The 20723-nt window shown below is 53.8% G+C and overlaps 4 protein-coding genes across 4 annotated transcripts; 2 read left to right on the top strand and 2 right to left on the bottom strand.

Annotated features, from left to right (window-relative positions):
- Nucleotides 1-1828: 1828 nt before the first annotated feature.
- On the top strand, nucleotides 1829-3859 carry BDZ83DRAFT_752768 (kinase-like domain-containing protein; the record flags this gene model as incomplete). The annotated part of the gene is made up of 2 exons (XM_060514248.1): nucleotides 1829-3415; nucleotides 3464-3859. 2 exons carry the CDS (start codon nucleotides 1829-1831, stop codon nucleotides 3857-3859), a joined length of 1983 nt encoding a protein of 660 aa, XP_060364326.1.
- A 1317-nt stretch (nucleotides 3860-5176) lies between these two features.
- On the bottom strand, nucleotides 5177-6068 carry BDZ83DRAFT_652353 (SUR7 protein; the record flags this gene model as incomplete). Its single annotated transcript, XM_060510519.1, has 3 exons — nucleotides 5177-5426; nucleotides 5487-5973; nucleotides 6059-6068. The coding sequence occupies 3 exons, from the start codon at nucleotides 6066-6068 to the stop codon at nucleotides 5177-5179; spliced, it is 747 nt and encodes a 248-aa protein (XP_060364327.1).
- A 3261-nt stretch (nucleotides 6069-9329) lies between these two features.
- BDZ83DRAFT_752770 (uncharacterized protein) lies at nucleotides 9330-10364 on the top strand (the record flags this gene model as incomplete). Its single annotated transcript, XM_060514249.1, has 2 exons — nucleotides 9330-9360; nucleotides 9415-10364. 2 exons carry the CDS (start codon nucleotides 9330-9332, stop codon nucleotides 10362-10364), a joined length of 981 nt encoding a protein of 326 aa, XP_060364328.1.
- A 1993-nt stretch (nucleotides 10365-12357) lies between these two features.
- Nucleotides 12358-15037, bottom strand: BDZ83DRAFT_579044 (peptidase C65 Otubain-domain-containing protein; the record flags this gene model as incomplete). The annotated part of the gene is made up of 4 exons (XM_060505198.1): nucleotides 12358-13589; nucleotides 13818-13869; nucleotides 13981-14067; nucleotides 14306-15037. 4 exons carry the CDS (start codon nucleotides 15035-15037, stop codon nucleotides 12358-12360), a joined length of 2103 nt encoding a protein of 700 aa, XP_060364329.1.
- Between the last annotated feature and the right edge of the window lie 5686 nt (nucleotides 15038-20723).

Genomic DNA, 20723 nt, shown 5'->3' on the forward strand with positions numbered 1-20723 from the left:
AAGGTATCTTTACGGAATACGGAGTTTGAACCGCGCTTTACGGAGACTGCATCCTGGGTCTTCCATCTTGGTACCGTAACGAACAGAATGGAAGTCAACGTCAACGTCAATCTTAACAGCCACAACCTGGACGTTGACGCCCAAAGTGCCCTCTTTGCCTTTTTTTTTTCCTTTTTTTTTTTCCTCGTTCATCTTGACCCATCCCACATATCTTTCGACTATTTCTGCCCTGCTGCAGCGTGCAACTCTATCTTTCAACGACTAATAGATTGGTAGATTCTATATATGCTCTACTAGTTCGCCCCCCTCTTCCCATCTGAACTCGCCCATCACTTGGCCTCTTTCATGCACACAGACGGACGCCCTATACATAACACGCGCAGAGCACTAAGGAATTCGACATTGGATACCGAACATCCTCTGCAGTTCAGTCTCTAGATCTCACCAGAGATTGGTTACTTGGTGAGCCTCAAGTTTCCTCAACTTCCCGACCCCGTCCAATTCCAGTTCACTCTCTCCCATCAAGCGGTGCATTCATGCCCTTTGGTTTTCTTCTCTTTCTTCTCTTTCTTCCGCAATTCTGCTCGATACTGCTTAGAGGCAGGCACCGGGGCAGACGTCGACCTTGCTGGTTGAGTACAAGTGCATGGTGCATCCACAGTGGATGGCAGGTACAGGTACTTGAATGATGGAGCAGATACCTTGCTGTCTGCTCCATCGTCTGCCCAGTTCTTGAGTCCTGACAGGCACGTCCATGTACCTTACCTCACTCCGTAATCCCCCCCGCCTGGAATTTCTCCCGAGTCACCCACCTCACTGCTGAGGTGCTCTCTTTAGCCAGTGGAGGAGTGACTAAGGTTACTGCGTATACTGCGTAGGTCGTCGCAGATGGTCTCATGTACCCCTACTCGATGACAGACAGCCAAGGTACTTCCAGGCTGCGCTGCATTTGTGACGTTTGCACCAAAATTGCGTTGCGACTTCGAACCCATTTTCCCTCGTCTAATTCATGCCCCGCCGCCAACCTCTTTTTGGGTTCTCGAATCGAGCAAAACAGACAGAGAAGGTCTAACGAGGACATCATATGTCGGCCTTTCTATCCGTACCTCGCTTTGCCTACCTTACCTTTCTTCTCAATACCTTTCCATCCTGCTCTCTTTTACCATACCTCAGTCTCCCTCATCTCTCTCCCCTTAAACGCCGCACCCACCCTCGCATATTCTCTTCTTCTCTGTCATCACCCTCACTCCGTCACTCTTCTCGCCCCATCACTCTCCATAACCTCTCTCTCTCTCTCTTTCACCATCCGTCTCTCCTCTCCCTACTCCTTTGCTCAGCATTGGACATTGGACTCACAGGCCAGTAAATCATCAGACGACCGCTACAGCTCAACAAAATCGGACTGGCCGGCCTAGCCCGCCCGCGCATTCTCTGCCATTTCCCGACTTAGAGTTTGCCCTTGCCACCGCCCCGGTCGCAACCCCGACCCGACTGCGCAGCAGGCCACACTACCAAAACCGCCGCGTCTAGACCCCGCGGCAGCATTTCGCTACAACCCTCGAGTTTTCGATCCTCTGCCACCGCTTACCTTTGTGCGATCGACCCTCCTGTCTCCCTAGCACCCCGCGTGCGACCGGACTTGACGATATTTCGATATCTATCGCGTGCCCGACTTTTGTCCTCCCGCACCCTACCGTCCCGGTCCATCACCTGCCGCACATGCTATAGGGTCATCCGAGACATTACCTACGGTCGACTCACTCCCCCACCCTCTCCCATCGACCATCGATAGCATCAGGTCGCCGCCAAGGTCAATTCGCATCTCGCAATGACGGACCTAAATACTCCAGACTCCATGCCTGCCACCCCCGATGGCTACGTTGGCGATAGAGACGGACTGGGTAGTCCTACGTCGCCCGGTTCCGCCGACTCTTCCGAGGCCAGCACCCCGCTCGAAGGCCCCTCGGAATCCCCTTCAGAAGTACCCAAACGTCTCCCGTCGCTTCGCACCGTTTCCGATCCTCAAAATATGACTCCGTCCTCGACACCCTTGGGCATGCTGAGCAACGCACGCCGTCCGCCTCCTACCGCTTCCATGATGAGCATGGGTGGTGGTGCCATGAACGAAGTCATGGCAAGGGCAAGGGCACTTCACGCTCAGCGCATGGGCAAGCCTGCTGGCTCACAGCCTCCTCCCAACAATATGGCGAGCTCGCCGCAATCTCCAGTTCCACGGCAAGGCTCTCCCGGAGGGTTACCTGGCGGTATACCTGGAGGGCTGAAGCTGCCTGGTGGTTTGGTTCGCCCATCCCCTGGTGGTATGCCACGCTCCGCCCCGGTTATCCCAACGAAGCCATCTCTTGCTGCCAGGCGTGGACCCATGATGAAGCTTTCCGACATGGGCGGTGGTCCTTCGCCCGCCTCTCCGACCGCGCCGAAGTTGTCTGATATCCACGGCCCTTCGAATAATGGGAGCGGTGCACCCAACGGAACGACTGGATCCAAGATGGACGAGTTCAAAAAATACATTGACTCGGAGAAGGGGTGGATCACGTTCGACGGTGCTGCAACTATCACTAAGAACGGTGTCAACTTTGCCAATGGCACAGCTTTTACCATTTCGCTAGACGAAGTGGAGATCTTGGACGAGCTTGGCAAGGGTAACTATGGTACCGTCTACAAAGTGAGGCATACAAAGCCTAGAGTACCAAGGTTTGGATCTGGATTGGGTGGTTTCAAGAACCCGAAGTTGAACTCGTCACAGTCCGACCCATCACCCATCCGCCATGCCGATACATCGATAGAGTCATCACCAGTCTCGGCATCCACTGAAGGTACCGGAAGGGTGATGGCGATGAAGGAGATTCGGTTAGAACTGGAAGAGGCCAAGTTCACGACCATTCTCAAGGAGCTCGTCATTCTACACGAGTGTATATCGCCCTACATCATTGACTTTTATGGAGCCTTCTTCCAAGAAGGTGCGGTCTACATGTGCATTGAGCACATGGATGGTGGATCGATCGACAAGCTGTACGACGGTGGTATTCCCGAAGGCGTGCTACAAAAGATTACATACTCTACGGTCATGGGCCTCAAGTCTTTGAAGGACGAGCATAACATCATTCACCGTGATGTCAAACCCACCAACATCCTGGCCAATACTAGAGGCCAAGTCAAGATTTGCGATTTTGGTGTCAGTGGAAACCTTGTTGCGAGTATCGCCAAAACCAACATTGGTTGCCAGAGTTACATGGCCCCGGAACGTATCTCAGGAGGAGGTATGACAGCTGGCGCTGATGGCACATACAGCGTGCAGAGCGATATCTGGAGTCTCGGTTTGACAGTCATCGAGTGTGCCCTGGGACGATACCCCTACCCGCCGGAGGTATCGTCGACGATTTTCAGCCAGCTGAGCGTAAGTCTACTGAACACTGTTGAGAGAGGCGAGCTAATGTGGTGACAGGCTATTGTCGAGGGAGAGCCCCCAGGCCTGCCTGAGGAAGGATACTCCAGCACCGCACACGACTTCGTCCGCAAGTGTCTCAACAAGATTCCGAAGGATCGTCCTACCTATGCGGCGCTGCTCCAACACCCTTGGATGACACCCTTTTCCAAGATTGAGACGATTACCGAGGAAGCAGAAGAGGGAGAGGAGGCTGAGGCTGTAGCAGATGCTGTCGGCAAGCTCTCCCTCTCGTCTGGCACCGAGGATGAAGAAGTTGCGAACTGGGTCAAGTCGGTGTTGGAGCGGAAGCGCGCAGGTCTTATCGCTCCGGCCGCCAAACCGGCCCTGCACGCTGCTCCGTTACAGTCCCCGACTGCGAGCCCTGTGGTCGGAGCTGGTGGTATGCTTGAATAGGCATTATTGAGAGAGAAAAAAAGGCCGAGGCCACGTCGTCGGTGGGGGAGGTTGATGACATTAAATTTCCCATGCTGACCGAGCTGGCCTCCGTTGGTCTTCTTTGTTCGGCCCCTTGCACTTTTCTTCTTTATTTGCTTTGTCTCATACCCTCAATCCAAGTATTTCTACATTGCATCATCAGCATATACTACTGGTTGGCAAGGAGTGTTTGTTTTCGACAATTGGGGTGGGTTTTTCTGCGTTGCTTCTTGCGTTGAGTGGTAGGCTCCACAGCCTTTTTGAAAACGTCCAGTATACGACACGGATGGCGTTTCTCTTTCTTGGTTGGCAATTTTGCCACTCTCCCTTTTCCTTGAATCACGGATTGATGGTCATGATGGGTCATTGGGTGTGGGAGTATTCACGATGAAAGGAGCATATACGACGGATGGTTTGGGTGGCATGACACGAGACAGAAAGAAAGAAGAACTCCAAGATGACAAAAAGGCAACTGAGGTACTAAGAGACTTTTGAGATGTAATCGACGAAAACTTTTGTGTGTGTATGTGTTGTGTATGTGTGTACGTGTGGTCCGATTTGGCATGTAGACAAGGAGTAGTAGGGATAAGGCATGATCCATATGAGCAAAGCTGGTGGTAGGCAAGGCCCCCTTTTGGCCCTTTTTGGGTATACCAATTTTTTTTTTATTTTAAATTCTGTTTTTTAAAATAATGAAGGAACGAATGCAGAGCCTTGATTCAGAAAAGCCCAGTCTTGAAAGTATACAAGCCTCTGAGGACAACCTCTTACACATAAAATTAGCTGCGTCGTTTGTAATTGGGATAGTACGCGTGACAGAACCAAGAACATGACACACTCTTTCACTCAGTATTTACTACAGCGTATGATGGCCCGATGTTTAGAGTCGCGTGTCTCTCGCATTGGCAGATTAGTAATTCTCACAGTCGGGCGATAAAACATCAAAAACTACAAGACACACCGTCTGGAGCGACACAATTTTACGATATTAGTCTATTAGTTTAAAGTAGACCTAAAGAGTGGTATATGTCGGAGCCGGGTACTAGTAGACGCATAACTCCAAGACCATGAGCATGAGACTAAGCATCAGTCCATCTCGGGAAGACCTCATGGTTACATGTGGCTCTTCCAAAACGCCAGCGAAATGCAGAAACAAAATAACATGGACGCGTAAATACAACACACACGATGGGCATATCATTAATACAACATCTCTCACACTTTGGAACTCCCCAAAAGTAGGAAGTATTGCGAGTAAATTCGTGGTGCTCCTTCGTTGTAATGCCAACAGCTGACTTATGCGTAGTCCTCCTTGACGCGGCGGCTGCTGTTGACGTCGAACGATTGGCGGCTACGAGTGCTGCGCTTGCGGCTGAAGCGGCTGCCTCCAGAGTAGCCCTTGTCGCCGCGGATGCCGATGCAGAACAGGAGGGTCGCAATGAGAAGAGCAGCCCAGGCTCCCCAGGTGAAGCCGAAGGCGTAGGTGCCAATGTGGGCCTCACGACCTTCGGCCTGGAAAGCGTTGCGAGCCTTGACGAATGTTGCGCTATTGAGAAATGTCAGTCACTGAGAACAGAATGAGACGATGAAGAACGGCGGCACGTACGTCATCAGGGCGGCGGCAACAGTCAGAAAGAAGAGGGCCGAGGCGGAGACCAGGCCGGCGACAGCGGCGCCGAGACGACCGCAGCAGGCGAGGAAGCTGGCGAACCAGGCAAGGGCCATGAAGAAGAGGGCAATCAGGTACATGACCCAGCCGAAGCGCCACATGTAGAAGTACTCGGTGCTGGTGGTGCCGCCTCCGTGGCTACCAGAGAGGCCGGCGGGAACGTTGGCCGCATCACGGCCCCAAGCCCAGCCAAAGGCCGGGGCAGGCCATGCACCCCAGCATTCTGCGTTCTGGTCATTGCAGTAATAAAAGTAGTTCCATCGCGTCAATCCGTTGCGTGCGCCGGTGATACCGGTGGTGTCGGCCGCGAGGAAATAAGTGTTGTTGAGGGGCGCGGCGTCGCGGACAGCAGAGAGAATGACGAAGAGCAGCAGGACGATGGAACCTGAGAGGAAGACGATGGCAGCAGTGCCGAGCGGAGCGTCTGGAATGATGTTGTGTCAGTCTGCAGTTTGGGATCTGAGAGCATGTTTCGCGGCGCAAGGGCGGAACAAGGATAGAGGACTCACGTTTAACCATTGCTGCGATTCAGGTTGGCTGTGTGTGGGATTGCCTTTTTTTGATCTCCGAAGGGTGGTGTTTGCGATTCTTTGCGATTCTTTGCGATGGCTGGGAGGAGAGGGTCGGCGGAGACCTGTAGGGATTTGTACTCAGCAATTGTGTTCTTGTTTGGGTAGCCGGGATTGCGCAGGAATGCAAGGTAATGGAGAAGTGATGAATTTGGCCAGGGAAGGGCAAAGTAGATGGCGTACGGGTGTGTACACAGTCGCAATCTCAGACTCGTCACTTGGGGGGAAGCAGGCTACTGGGTAGGTATGGTGTTGATGACAAGCAATGGGAAACTCACCGGATTCGCAAAAAAATGTTTCAGAGGAGCGAGGGAGCTATGACAGGCTGAGGCGGGTTGTCTCTGGTTTATGTTTCTGGGGTTGTTTTCTGTTTGCTTCTGACCCTTGTTCAAGACCCGGCAGTAATAGCTTGGAGGGAACTATAGGAAGGGTAGAGGTAGGGGTGCCGGGGTTATCGATGTCTCTCGCCGTCTGGATGATTCGTTTGACCGACTTGTTGGTTCTGTAAGGCTCACAGGCGGACCGAGATTGGATCAAGGCTGGTGGGAGTGCTGGATTAGTGTTTCTACTATGTAGAAACTGAGCTGGCAGAGGAGATGAGGATATCAGTAGGTCGGGGCCTGGCAGGGAGTTGTGAAGAATAAAGAATTGGATGACGGGCGTGCAATCAGATGATGCAAACCAATTTCAGAATTTCAGACAGCCGACGCCAAACCAACCTAAGCTTGGGACTGTGTGTACGAAGTAAGGTACTTCAGGTAGGTACCAGGGTACGAAGCCAAACTAGCGGGGAGAGAAGGAGCCCCCCGGGCTTGCAGTAAGGTGAGGCCCCGACTGAGTATAGCTCCTGCGACTTTTGGCTGCTTGGAGTTGCATGGAGCCTTGGATGGGAAGGAAGCAGTAGCTAAGCTTGCTGCTCGTGGAGTTGGGCTCGGTGTTGGTCGCTGCCCACCTGCTGAACAGCGCATGCGTCGAGTGGGCCATGACGACACCACCGGGCCACTGCCGGGATCCGCCTGACCGTGCAAGATATCAGACGGACTGTACCTATACATCTGGGTTTGCAACCAACGACGTACAGTCAATCGCCAGTCGCACACAGTAGACGGGACCGGTAGTTAACCAAGACCTTGCTGAGCAACAGCGCTGGGCCATCCCCTAGCGCCTGGTTCTCCTGAGCCACTGTGATTCGTCGCGCACGCCAGTCACCCACTGCCAGCGCAGGGACCTTCCTCGGCCCAGCCCTTACCCTGCCACGACGTCATCCATCATCCTCTTCCAGCTTCTCCCCCCCTCCCCTGGCTTTTTTCTTGCTTCACGCACCGGGCCAACCAGATCGTTCGTCACGATTCAGTTCCTCGCACTCTGACCCCTCGCTGGCTGCTTGCATCTTCAGGGCTCCTTCGTTACCTTCGGTCGTGATCGTCAAAACGCTAATCCTCTTGAAGCTCAGAACAAGGCTGGCAATCCTCCACTCGGATGCTTCGTCCAAATAAGGCCTGGCACTGTCAAGTTGTATGTCGGTATTCCGTACGAAGTATCCTTACAGGATCCCTACAGGTTCTGTTTCCGTTCGGATGAGAAGCACATGGCTGCAGCTGCTTCGTCTGGTGCTTCGGCCCAACGTCTGCTGAACTTCCACACATCCGATGGAAACCTCACATGCGGCATGCCGGAGCGGACGGCTGGACCCGGACAACTGCTCGCCCCTTGCCTGGAAATACTGATACCTATTCTATTGTCAACACCATGGGACGAAACGCCGGATGTTGTTCCTCGAGTCGCTCGAGTCGAGAGTCGAGTGGCTCGTCTCCTCCGACTGCTAGATGCAGGGTCTTTGTCCGTCCAGCAGCACCCTGCATGCCGAGTTAGAGCACCCTGCTTCCGTCATCCTTGACCAGCTTTCCGAGAGTTGCGCGTCTGGCGCAGCTCGCAGAGTGTCCAACGTGTAAGGGGTTGTCTGCATCTCGATATTTGAACCACTACCCACCTGACTTCGCAAGATTCGACGGCATCATATCGGGATGGCTCTGTTGTCTTTCATACCTTGCGTGGCCTGGACCAAGGTGATGTGTACTACTGTGGCTCAGATGCCGTGCTGCGAATATTCTACCCACCAGCTCGCACACAGAGAGGCTTAGCTTGTGTGCTCTCACGTCACCCGCCGGATGGGACGGGCACTCTGACTTCTCCTTCGCAGCTTGACAGATGCACTGCTACCTACTTCGACTTCGGTTTCGATTCTCGTCGCTATTGGGTCCCAGCTTAGAAGGCTTCTCGTTTCCAAGTTCCTTTGTAAGTGACAAATAGGAAACACCTGGCTTGTCCGCCGTGCTCTGGAGACCATCGGCGCCAGATCGACTCGGTGCATCCGGTAACCCCACTTGGTCGTACGCCGGCGTCGGCTCGGCACACTACCAGACTACCGACGAGCTCCATACGAAACATCTTCTCAGCTTAACAAGGCATCTCAATGTCATCATCATGGAGAGCTTGGTGACGGTATCACAGCTGAAAGGAAGCGAACCTAGTCCAGCTGGTCCTGATGTGTAGGCTAGAGCTCGACGGACAATAGGCATCATGCTTTACAAGGAGAGGGAAAGCCGTCATTAAGGCATGGAGTTATGGAAAAACACACAAGTGTCTCACCGTCTCAAGGAAGTTACGGCATCGTGTCTTGGATGCCTCATGGCACGCACAGGCAGCGCGGACACGAGCTGACAAGACCTACCTACCTTTAACAGATGACGGAATGACGACTCGTAATGAGCCCGCAATGAAGCCACAAACATACCGAGGGGCCTTGAGGCAATTTTGCATGCACACCCACTGTATCACGAGCGTACTGATGAGCTGAATGAGCTTGACGACGTAACAGTTCATGTGAAGCTTCCAGGACAGAGGCCGCACCTTATCGATAACGATTGCCCTCAAATGAGGTGGAAACGAACTGGATGTGACAGGCCGGAGGTTTCGGAAGATCATGAACCCTACGCCTAGAAGGTATCCGACACCAAGTTTGAGGTGGCCCGTGCGTTGACCAACAACCTAACTTTATCGATGCGTTACGTACCGATGACAGTCCCAGCCGGCTCGTTCCGCTAAACTTTGTTCAAGCTCCGGGCAGCTTGCGTAGAACTTCATCTCAGCCACCGTCTTCGTCGACACACTCCGTTCAAGTCTACAGCAACCTCCGACAACACGTGAGCCGATGGGGACCCTTCGAGCCGCACACCGGATTTGTACGTTCCATACCCCAAGCCTCACTCCGGCAGCGAGTCAAATACCTGGTATAGTCTTGCGACAGGCAAGATGGAGCTCCTCAACGCCAATCTCGAAGTTGGTCTTCGCTGAAGACGAGGGCGTCGAACCGAGCGCATTGCGACATATTCACCTCGCCGGCTCTGAATCGAACGAATTCCCGTCGTATGACTCTGCTTCAGAGTTTCAAAGTGCCTTACGCCAGGCCTTCCTCGACTGGAAATCGGCCCCGGACTCCCGCGCTCCGTCACCACTCGTCGTATCTTTCACTCCGGCACCAACGTATACGCTCGGCCGCCGCCAAAAGACTTTACTACCCGAGCAACTGGACCGACTCCAACAGCCTTTGACTATCATCGACGAGAAGAAGGCTAAGGCAGGGGAACAAAACGGCGGAACAGGTCTACGAGAGCAGCAGTTCACGCCCAAAGTCATTGAGACAGATCGCGGTGGATTGACAACATATCACGGGCCTGGGCAGGTAGTTCTGTGGCCGATATTGGACTTGCACAGTAGATACTATCCCCATTTGACCGTCCGATCCTACGCGCGACTTCTAGAGGAGACGACGCAAGCGATCCTCGCCGATGGACCCGGGATCCAGACTTACCTCTCCGAGGACGAGCCGGGGGTATGGGCTGAATCGGCAAGGCAGCGGACAGGAGGACAGGAACGCAAGATTGCAGCCATGGGCGTTCACCTCCGCCGTCACATCTCGGGGCTCGGCACGGCGCTGAACGTCGACGTTGTCGTCGACGGTGACGAGGCATTGAATCCTTGGGCGAGGTTCGTGCCGTGCGGACTCGAAGGTAAAACCGCCACCAGTGTACGAGCCGAAGTGGGAGAGGTTCACTGGAGGCAATTGAGTCTCGCTGGCGATGGCAAGGCGAAGAGAGAATGGTATGCTCGCCGGTGGGCTGAGGAGCTTGCAAAGCGCCTTGGGGTCGGCATTGCGCCGACGACAGTACATCAACGACTTGGATGATTGTATTATTGAGACCTGCCCCAATGGGCCACTTTGCCATCTTTCTATGAGTAGCGCACCGGTACTGGTTCATGGATAAGCCGGCCGCCAGAGACGAGATTGCTTGTGACTGGAGTGCATCACGGGTTACACAACATGTACCTTTGCCTGCCTCTTTCCCTCTTCTCGTTAGCTATCAAGTTCTGATCCCCTCCTTTGGATGTCGGAGCAGCCAGCATTTGACCGGACCGTTTACCATGAACGGCACGTGTTGAGGACAAACGCGCATCCCGTGGTCGGTCCGGGTCAACATACCCTTATGCATCCTCACCTTATTTCCGAAAAAAAAAAACAACAGAGTGTATAATGTATCAAGTTCCGGCTCGCTGGGAACTTGATTATTTCCGGTGCAGTCCCGGGGGGGGGGGGACGAGGCTACCTCATCGCACATTGTCAATTATGATACCCCATTTTCATCAGCAAACACCTTTTTTGGTATCTTGGCATCTCAAATTCTAGCCAGCCAAGCCAGGACGACCTCCTGGTCTTGTGTGGCGAAGCATTTTTCATCACGTCTGCAGACCGGGGGGCAAAGTAAGGTAGGTATGTCGGCATTGCATGTCACGAATACGATGTGTCACTGCTATCGGGGTCTCTACAACCATTACTGGTGGTAGATTGCCATATCGATATCGCCCGTAACGAAAGCCTTGGCAACTCGCACTTTGTCAAGCTGCCTCGCACATCTTCCCGTAACGTTTGCTCCGGAGTATACCGGGGACGGACGGGGGACGGACGAGGAGAGGGGTCGTGGTGGCATGGCCAAACCCCATAGGATGTTGCTTTTCTTCCATAAAAAGGGCCATTGAAGCGGACCCCCATATCCATCAGAGGTTTACAGGCAGACGGGCGTAGATAGACATGGATGGAGAAGGGAAGTGAGTATCCGTACCTTACTACGGATACTTACTTCTAGCTAGCTACCTTGGGTAGACGGGGTAGATCACAGCCGACTCCAATTCCTACTCTTTGCGGGATTTCCACCACTGCATTCTTTCCGACTTTTCCTCTCGCATAGGTAGTGTATTGCAAATTGCAAAATGCAATGCAATGTAATGCAATGCCCACCCGTCCCATGCTCCGGGCAAAGTCCATGATACCTTGTGCCGCGCCAAGCCCCACCACCCCGTGGGACCTCAACCTCACACCTCACATCTTACCCTTTTGACGCCATGGCACCCGAGAAGGGAAGAAAAAAAAAAAAAAAAGAGGTCAAAAGTTCAACGGGCGTTCGTCGCATGCTTGATGTCAAGGGTGCCAGGTGGCAATCTTTGTTAGCCGCAGACGCAGACGTTGGTGATCCTGGATAGCCCACATGGGCTGTACATACAAACTTTGCACACACCCACAACAACCACCTTGGAACGACGTTGCAGATTTGTTCCCATAGAAGGGGCAAGGGGAGAGGGAGCGGTAAATGATCGACCGTCACGTTTCCACGTAAAAGCCGGTCTCGCGGCAGGCAAAAATTCTCCTTTCTTTGCCTTGGAGTTGCCATCCAAGCTCGCTCCTCCAATGGTACAAGAGTAAGTATGACACTCAAAACGACCGCAAAGGACAGAAGACTTTTGCGCACTAGAGAGTACTATTAATTATCAACGCCGATGCTATGATGAGTATCAACCCGAGGAGCGAACCCTCCCGCCAAATAAAGCTGTGAAGAAGATGAAGCCCTCCATCATAAATCATGATGCCTTTCCCATCTGCGTAGAGCAAAACACTAAAATCACAATGAGCCAAATCAAGGCAAGTTTTAATTCTCCCACAATGCGGGCCCCCAGAGACCACCAAAAAAGGTAACACCACCTTGTCCCCCCGTCGCCTTCCATTACACTCCTGGAAATCGCAGTGGCGGTCCGCCCCCTGATGCCCATGGACCATGGCAAATTCTCAACATATCCCTGGCCCACTGGCTGATGGTACAGTGGTCCCATCGTTTGTGTGATTGCCTGGCCTAGTGATCCGACCTGGCCCTTCCCTTCTTCTTGGGCGCCGGCAGCCGCTCGTGGTGGCCATCATCGTCAGGAGTCCACTCCTCGGGATGAAAGTGAGGATTATTATAGTGCGCCTTGTTAAAATGGCTGTTTTTGAACATTGCAGTAGTAAAGCTGGGTTCTTGGAATCCTGCCTGGCCGGGTATCACTGATGGTTGCGTCGAGCTGGTGTTGTTGAGATGCCAGCACTGGTGACTAAATCTGAGCTGGTAGTCAACGGGCTGCGAAGGCTTCGTAGGGGCGGGCGTCGACTGTTGTGGTCGAGCTGGCGTTTGAGACTGTGGTCGAGGGGCTGGTGCCGTCTGCTGCTGCTGCTGCTGCTGCTGCTGAATGTGATGATCAGAGTACGGCGTCGTGAGCCAAGGAGACTGAGGTGAAGGGTCATAGGCGTCTGGGAGCGGAGATGTGGATGTGGGAGAGCCGAGTGAAGACAGAGCCGAAGACAAGCCCGAGGGCGGGCCACCGAATCCGGGCAGCATGGCCAAGGGGCCATAGTCGAGAGAATAGCTGTGCAAAGGGGGGCCCACGCTCGCAATCTCTTGAGAGTGAGAAAAGGAACCAACACGGTGAACCTGAAGAGTCAAGGGTGCCGGGTTCGGAGGCGACTTGTATAAAATGTCGTAGTGATCGGGCCGGTAGAGCAAGTAGATGATGGGGCCCAGAGTGGCTGGGTCTTGACCATTGGCTTCGTCCGGAAAGCGGTAAATGTTGACTTGGTTTCCCGGGCTACGATCGAGATATGCAATTTCCAGCACGAAGTTGATAGGCTTCAACAGCACCTGAACAAGCAGAATGATACCGAGATGGTCAATCTCTCTGTTTGGGCGTTCGATTTCGGCGCAATAGCCGATGATACCCGTCTCGGCGGGGATAAAGGGTTCGTAGAGGTCGACATTTCCCTTGAGCCATGAGAGCGCCAACAGACGAAGGTGGTAGATGATGGCGTTGGAGGAGCCCTGATCGTTGAAGCGCTGGACCATGATGTCCATGGCCAGCTGTGGGTTGGCAATATTCTGGGCGACATCTTTTAGCAAGCCGATCGTCTCTTCCACCATGTCCTCAAACAACATCCGATCGTAGCCGCCAACGTTGAGGAGATACTGATTTAAGCTCGTAATGCGTGCGGCCTCGCCAAGGATCTGATGCTGGTCGCCATTGTTGATGAGATGCTCAAAGTAGGAGAAGCCGATTGCTAGAGAGAGATAGTGTTAGTTACCACTTGCTTTGAGTGCTGAAGTGAGGCAGTGTCCCCCCTTCCAAGCAACGAACATGTGCACCGACATGTGTCGAACTGAAGAGTGGCGTGCTTGAAGGCAGTGATTTCCCAGGAGCCTTCCACTCTGTCGAGGGGCGGGGATGCGGGGTAGAAGGAAACATTGGTAGTGGTGGTGGTGGCCAGGATCGTGAAAGGTAAACTCACCTCGCCAGCCGCAATTTCCGTCACCTTGAATGGGGCGATAGTGAGAATATGTCTGGGGAAGGTTCTGAAGTGAAAAGAAAGAGCAGAAGCACTACGTTAGCCAGTGCAGCATACTGCGCGGAGTACGCATCCCTTGGGCAAGGAATGCTGGAATGGGACTTACGATGGTCTTTGCGATATAGATTTCGTCAGCCTTGGCGTACTCGTCGGTTATGGCGTCGCTGGTGATCTTGTCGCCCACCAATAAACCCTAGAAAAGGGCGTAAACCACGTTAGCGTTGCATGTGGTAGGGTGGATGACAAGTAAGAATTCGGGTTCGACAGGAGCTTTCGACATGGAGAAACATTGCATTCAATGAACATGCTCAAACAGGTTTGTGCAATTCTTGGGGTTGAGGGCGAGAAAAGAGAGAGCACTCGAAGCTTGGGGGGTTCGGCGACGGGAGCTAGGCGTGCGTCTCCCGGAGTCGGGGTGGCGAGCAACTCACCTCGAGCTGTGGCTGATAATCCCGAGCGGCGGCTTCTTGGGCGGCAAGGTCGGAGGGGTCGCCGGGTTCCATGGCAGAAGGACGACGAGTGCTGCTCACGGCGTGGGCTGGAGTGTGGGCGTGATCAGGAACGACGGAGGCGGCGGCGGCGGCGTTTGTGAAGCCTGGGTTGGCGTTGGAGTTGGTGGTGTAAAAGGCAGAAGAGGATGTTGTCGAAGAAGATGGGCCGGGGTGAGGATGAGGAGGAGGAGGGTGTTGTTGCTGGACGTGTCCGTGGTTGTGGTTGGAGTAAAGGTTGGCGTGGGAGTATCCGTGGGACGAATGGGAGTGGGAGTGGGAATGGGAATGAGACTGGGAATGGGGGTGGGAGGAGCGGGAGAGGGAGCGGGAGGAGGAGGAGGAGGAGGAAGAAGAAGAAGACGCGGAGGAGGAGGAGGCAGAAGCAGCGCCGGGGCTGTTATGGTGGTTAAGGTGCAAGTGGGCAGCAGAAGTAGCAGCCGAAGCCACGGCGGAAACGCCAGAGACAACGTTGGCGTTGGTGGTGGTTGGAGGAAGTAGTGAAGGAGGAGGGGAGGCAGATGAAAGAGACTGTTGCTGCTGCTGCTGCTGCTGATGATGATGATGTGCCAGTGCAGCAACCTGACTCTGACCCTGAACCTGAACTGCACGCGATGCGGGAGTGGTGCTGGTGACAGCTGGAGCCCGGCCGGCACCCGGGCCGGGACCAACCATAGGTGTTGTCGCCAGCGGCTCTCCTGCTGATGCTGCTGCTGCTGCTGCTGCTGTTGAGACTAGCTGTCTTTGCTGTGATAGCTGCTGCTGCTGTCCGCGGTACTGCTGTTGGCGCTGTTGGTATTGATGCTGATGCCCGTGCTGGTGCTGGTGCTGCTGGTGTCGTGCTGCTGCTGCTCCTGTTATTAGCGAGGTTCCAGGTCCGGCCGGCGACGCAGCATTCAGGCTGTGTGCGCCTGCAGCTTCCCCGCCCATCCCCATAACACCAGATAGGGACTGTGACAGTGATTGCGACCGCGGCTGTGACTGCGCCGACAGGGACAGCCCACTGTGGCCCAGGCCCATACCCATGCCATTCAAGTTGCCCATGCCCATGCCCATGCCCATCTGTCCCATCTGTCCCATCCCCAGCCCTAGCCTGCCGCAGCCGCCACCATCACCACCATCACTGCCCATCACCAGGGGGTTACCCATGCTGTCCAGTCCAACCGACGATGCACCCGACGATGAACCCACTCCAGCTCCAGCTCCCGCTCCCATGCCAGCTCCAACAGCTCTAGCTTGGCCACGAGCTTGACCTGGACTGTGGCCTTGGCTTCGACCGCCAGAACCAGAACCAGCACCAGAGCCATTGCCAGAAACAGGACTGCTTCCGGATCCTCTCTCTTCTCTTGCTGACGACAAGTAGCCGTAATGTGATCCCGCCATTCCTGTATCAACGCCGACGTCGTGAGATGCACCTCCTCCTCCTCCTCCACCATCGCCCACCATACCCATCCTCATCCTCATCTCCACTCTTCCTACCCCTCTTCCTCTCGCTCCTCCTCCTCCTCCTCCTCTTCCTCCTTCTTCATTCCTCATCATCATTTCTGCCAACCCTGCTGCGCCAGTACTGATGCTATAGCCTCCGCCGCTCTGAGACGGGTGGTCCTGCGGCGGGCCGCCCTGAGTTTGGATGTATGTTTGACCATGATTGTGGGGATGAGGGTGAGAGTATGGGTTGTGTGCCGAGGCGTGAAACGCAAAAGGCGTTGGTTGAGGCTGGAACATGGCCTCACTTGTGCTTGCGCTCCTTTGTTCTACACTTTGACGTCTTGTTTGGCCGACTCGATGGTCTCAACGAGGCTTTTCCTGCGCCTCTCTTGACTGTCTTTCCAACACCCGGCCAAGATACTTGGTGTGATGCGCTGCGCGCTGCGGTACGGTGCGATGCGGCAGCTGTAGGCGCTACCGGCTTTGTTGCTGCTATTGATGCTGCTATTGCTGACGACTCATGCAGTATGTCTTATGCCGAGTCTCCAGTCCTGAGTCGGTCTGAGGTGATTGGCACGAGGAGACGACGGCTAGAGACTGTGGAAGCAAAGGAAAAAGAAAGGAAAACGGGATGATCACTGAAACGACGAGAGAAAAGGGAGGGAAGGGGATGACTGAAAAACGGGCGAGGCGAGTGTGAGTTGAGTCGCGTCCAGTCGAGTCTGAGTCGGGGAAGTCGGACGATGTGACGGGTGCGATCCAACGAACCAGAGGGCAATCAGTAGTCCAATCCGCTCTCCAGAAAGAATCCCTACGAGATTCCAACGACGGGGTAAGGAAGCTCACGGCGACCAACAAGTTGAACGACGGCCGCCCCTCTAATTTACGTTACCACGCAGATCCAGTCGAGACAATTCCCAAGCCGAGCCAGGCAGGTTTGTATTCGGCTTCTCAGTGTCTTCTCAGTGTCTTCCTCTCTCCGTCTCTGGATGTGTGTGTCTCCTCTCCTGGATCGGGTCAGGGATCAAGTCAGGTCAGCTCAAAAGCAACCCGACTAGTACTTCCCTCCCCCCAATAGTGAGCCGCTTGTATGCAGCTTGGCTTGAGATGACGAATAGAAAGGCCCGCAACAGGGGTGATAATAGTGCAGAAAATTCGATGGCCGTCCGAGGGGCTAAAAAGGAACAATAATGTGACCTGTGGTTTTCCGGGGTGCGTCTGGCCTTTTGCTTTCCGTCTGCGCGGCGTTGGACGTGACGTTTCTTTGGTGTGAATCGCTGTTGCGACAGTCGCGAGAGCCCGCCAACTCGTGCGATCGACTCTGGGGTCCGGGCTTCGCTTGTGGAGGTGGTCCGGTGCTAACACTCTCACTGCCTTAGACTAACAGGAAGTATGTGCCTGTCACTGCCTGCGGCAAAGACTGTTATTGCCAAAATGTCTTGGTGTCTTGTAGCCGAGTCTGACCTCCTGTCTGGATTTGGAAATTGGCGTGTCCGATGGTGCTCTTTGCTGTGCTGAATACAGCTCGAATGGGTGTCCTGGACCGGCTGGATCTGGGTTTTGGTTCTTGATTCCGGCCTCTCGGCGAGCCGAGCTGAGGTGCTTCCGACGAATGGCGGATGACAGAGGATGTGGAGGAATTCGATGTGATGTGATGTGAGTGTGCAGTGCCGTGCCGCAGCTGGAGATCGGAGGTAGGGTAGGTACAGGTAGGGTAGGGCAGACGAGCCCGGTATCACGGTTGTGCTGCCTACTTGCTGACGATGGCTTGGTAGCTAGGTATGGGAGGGTCTACCTACCTGGCTGTGGTCAAGTTGACACGATAGATGATAGATGGCTAGCAGCTGGTCTGAGACCGAGTAGGTAGGTATGCTGGTCTGTCAGCCTCCTCCAATGACAATTCGCAGAAAAAAGGATGGAAAGGTGAAAGGCGAAAGGCGAGAGGTCCAACCAAAGAAGGAAGATGGGAAGATGAAAGAAGGGAGGAGAGCAGGTGTAAGTACTTGGGGAATGGACGGGAGAGAATATAGGGGCGAATGATGATAATCAGTGTCCCGAGCCTGTCAACTTGTGTTGCGTCCACATGCGTAGGCAAGGTGGATGAGGCCCGGCAGACAAAAAAGACAGGCAGCGTATCCGTATCGTATCTTGCTCTGGGGTCAAAGTAGGTAGGTAGCCATGGTTGCACCAAGAATAGGCGATGGAAGCTAGCATGACACAACACTGGAGCAACGGCACAAGCAGCCGCATGTGCAGGTGCAACAACATCGGCAACGACATCGAGGCAGGGATGTTCGAGGGAAACAACAACATCGGGACCGCAACAAGACGATGAGCAACTGAACGGCATCATCCGGCGCTGGAGTTGGAGCAAGGCGAAAGTACCTTGTCGTCTATGACTGAGTAGGTACTCATCCGTGGAGGTAAGGTAGGTAGGTACTCGGGTCGAGAGAATTGGAAACTCCAAGTAAAAAACATCAGGTATCCGTACAGATACCTACATGCATCCCATGTAAGGCAAGGGAAACCAGGGGATAGAAACGGGCCATGGCAAGACACCTGGAGATGAACGGATAGAGAAAGAAAGAAGAAAGAAGGGGGAAAGTACCGGTATCCGTACGGTACCTCAGCCTTCAGACTCAAGAAGGCTTCATTGTGTGATGCAGTGGGCAAGTACCAAAATGGGGTGCCGTGCCTCTTGGTGGTTGGCTGGTGTTCTGATACAAGTCTGCATAGTCCGGTATTCGTACTATGTATGGCATGACATGGTATCCGTAGCGTGCTGTGTGGGTGGTTGTGAACTTGTGGCTGCCGATGGTGGGATATTCAGAGACCACGCAGAGCGGCGCGCGCAGCAGACCGCCCGTGATGGGAGTGACGGGATATGGGACTGAGCAGGGGGGCATGGGCATACAGAATACACACGGATAGACATGGGATGGGTGGATGGGAACGTTGTCAACGGGGATGACGGGGAAAACGGGGACGAGAATGGATACCGACGTCCAGTGCAATTGCCAATTGGGGTCCAGTCTGTGGATGGTGAGTTGTGAGGGCGCATTGTGAGCGGCGACAATTGAGAGAGAGAGAAGGGGGGGGGGGAACCCCTGGTCCATTTCTTTTCCTTCTGTTCGGATGGATGCTGCACACGGAGTAAGGTATTTTGTCGAGAGTGTCCCTAAGGTAAGGTATTCTTGATGTGCTTTGCCTTGTGTACCTCAATGTCAGGTATTCTTCCCCCCCGTATCCAGAGATCAATTATCGGCCCCGAACAGCCCAGAGTGTGCGGATTCCGCCAAAGCGGCACAGCAAGAGAAAGCTGGGAGGATTGCGGATTGCGGATACGTCGAGAAGTTGTGTGCATCGTCGGATAGGTACCGTTTCGAACAGATGGCAAGGCTCGAGGGTCGTCGGGTCAAGGGCAGGCTGCAGAACAAGAGAGAGGGAAGAGACAAAGGAAAAGTCGGACGAGATACAGAGACAAGAGCCCGAGCCCAACGATCCTGGTTTGCAGTCGGGCCTAGGCGTGCTTCCTAGACTCCTGGATTCCTGGTCCTCAGAGGCAGTCTGCGGCGGTCTGGCCAGGTCGGTGCCAGGTTTCCCTCAAATATTGGACGTCGATTGGCCATCTCAATCTGTTGGACTGGTCGACAATCCCTCAGTTGACTGTCGGGGAGTTCTCCGTCTGCTAAAGATTGGTCGCAGGCAGAGGTGCACCATGGGGGGTCGATAGGTAATGGATAGGGTGTTGTGGGTGTGCCGTTGTAAAGTAGCTCAACGATGCCATGATGATATTGCGTACCCACACGAGGGTCCACGGGAGCGGCATGTCTTTCAGAACCTGGGAACATTAGTTTGGGAGTGCCATGGATGAGGTGATACATACCTTGCTCTGTATGCAGATTCGAATACACACCGAGATGCCTCGTGTCCGATGTAAGATACGAAGCAGGATCTTTCTGATACCTGTAGGCAAAGAACCTTGGAAAACAGCGAGGACTCGGTGAACGTCAATCGAAAGACCTGGAGATGAGTAATTGAGATAGAAATGGAGGTTTTCTGAAGTGCTCTGGGGAAACTTGCCCAAGAGCAGAGCTCAGGTGCTTGCTCCCTACCTTCTCTTACCTAGGTAGGTAGATCGGGCAGGAACCTGGGACCAGGATTGGATATTCTTTCCTCTTTACTGTGCGATATCTCAGCACACGGCAGACCCGCCCCGTTACGTTACTGAAAATGGAATCAAAGAGGCAAGAACAACCTCAGCCTCAAGCTTTCGTGGCGACGAACCTGCCTCACTCTGCCTCGAGATACCTTATGGAAGGTACTTTGGGCACGTTGAAGATAGGACCTAGGAAGCCGCGAATTTCAAGGTAACTACCTTCCTCAGGTACCTACCTAGATTTGTGACCTTGAGACTCTTCACCCACCCACCCACACAGGCAGACACACACACACACACACACACACTCTCTCTCTCTCTCTCTCTCTCTCTCTCTCTTTCTCTCTTTCTCTCTTTCCGTCCTCAACCGTCTTCAACGTTGTCTCTTTGTCGTCTTCTCACTATCTCCTCTGGGTATATGCACCTCACGTTCCTCTAAATTATTGCGCGCAAACACTATTTGGTTTCTGCCTTATCTTCGATGTGGATGACCCGTTTCTTATTTTCACCAAGTACAAACAGCCGTACCAGCTGCGCGAATATCCCTTGAACGTTGAGAATCGTCTGTTTCGAGATCACTAATTGCACACACATACATATAATCAATGCCTCAGCAAAGCCAAGGTAATTACCATTGCTTCCTTACATACAGAGTAGTCTGCTCACGAGGTACCCCAGACCTACCCAACCTGAACAACATCATCACGAATCCTTCCCAGCGCCCGACCTTTATGTCTTTGCGTAGGAGACATATCGACGTTTACCGAGCGAACA

Source organism: Colletotrichum acutatum, assembly GCF_030867785.1.
Source record: "Colletotrichum acutatum strain CBS 112980 chromosome Unknown BDZ83scaffold_54, whole genome shotgun sequence".
Lineage (NCBI taxonomy): Eukaryota > Fungi > Ascomycota > Sordariomycetes > Glomerellales > Glomerellaceae > Colletotrichum > Colletotrichum acutatum.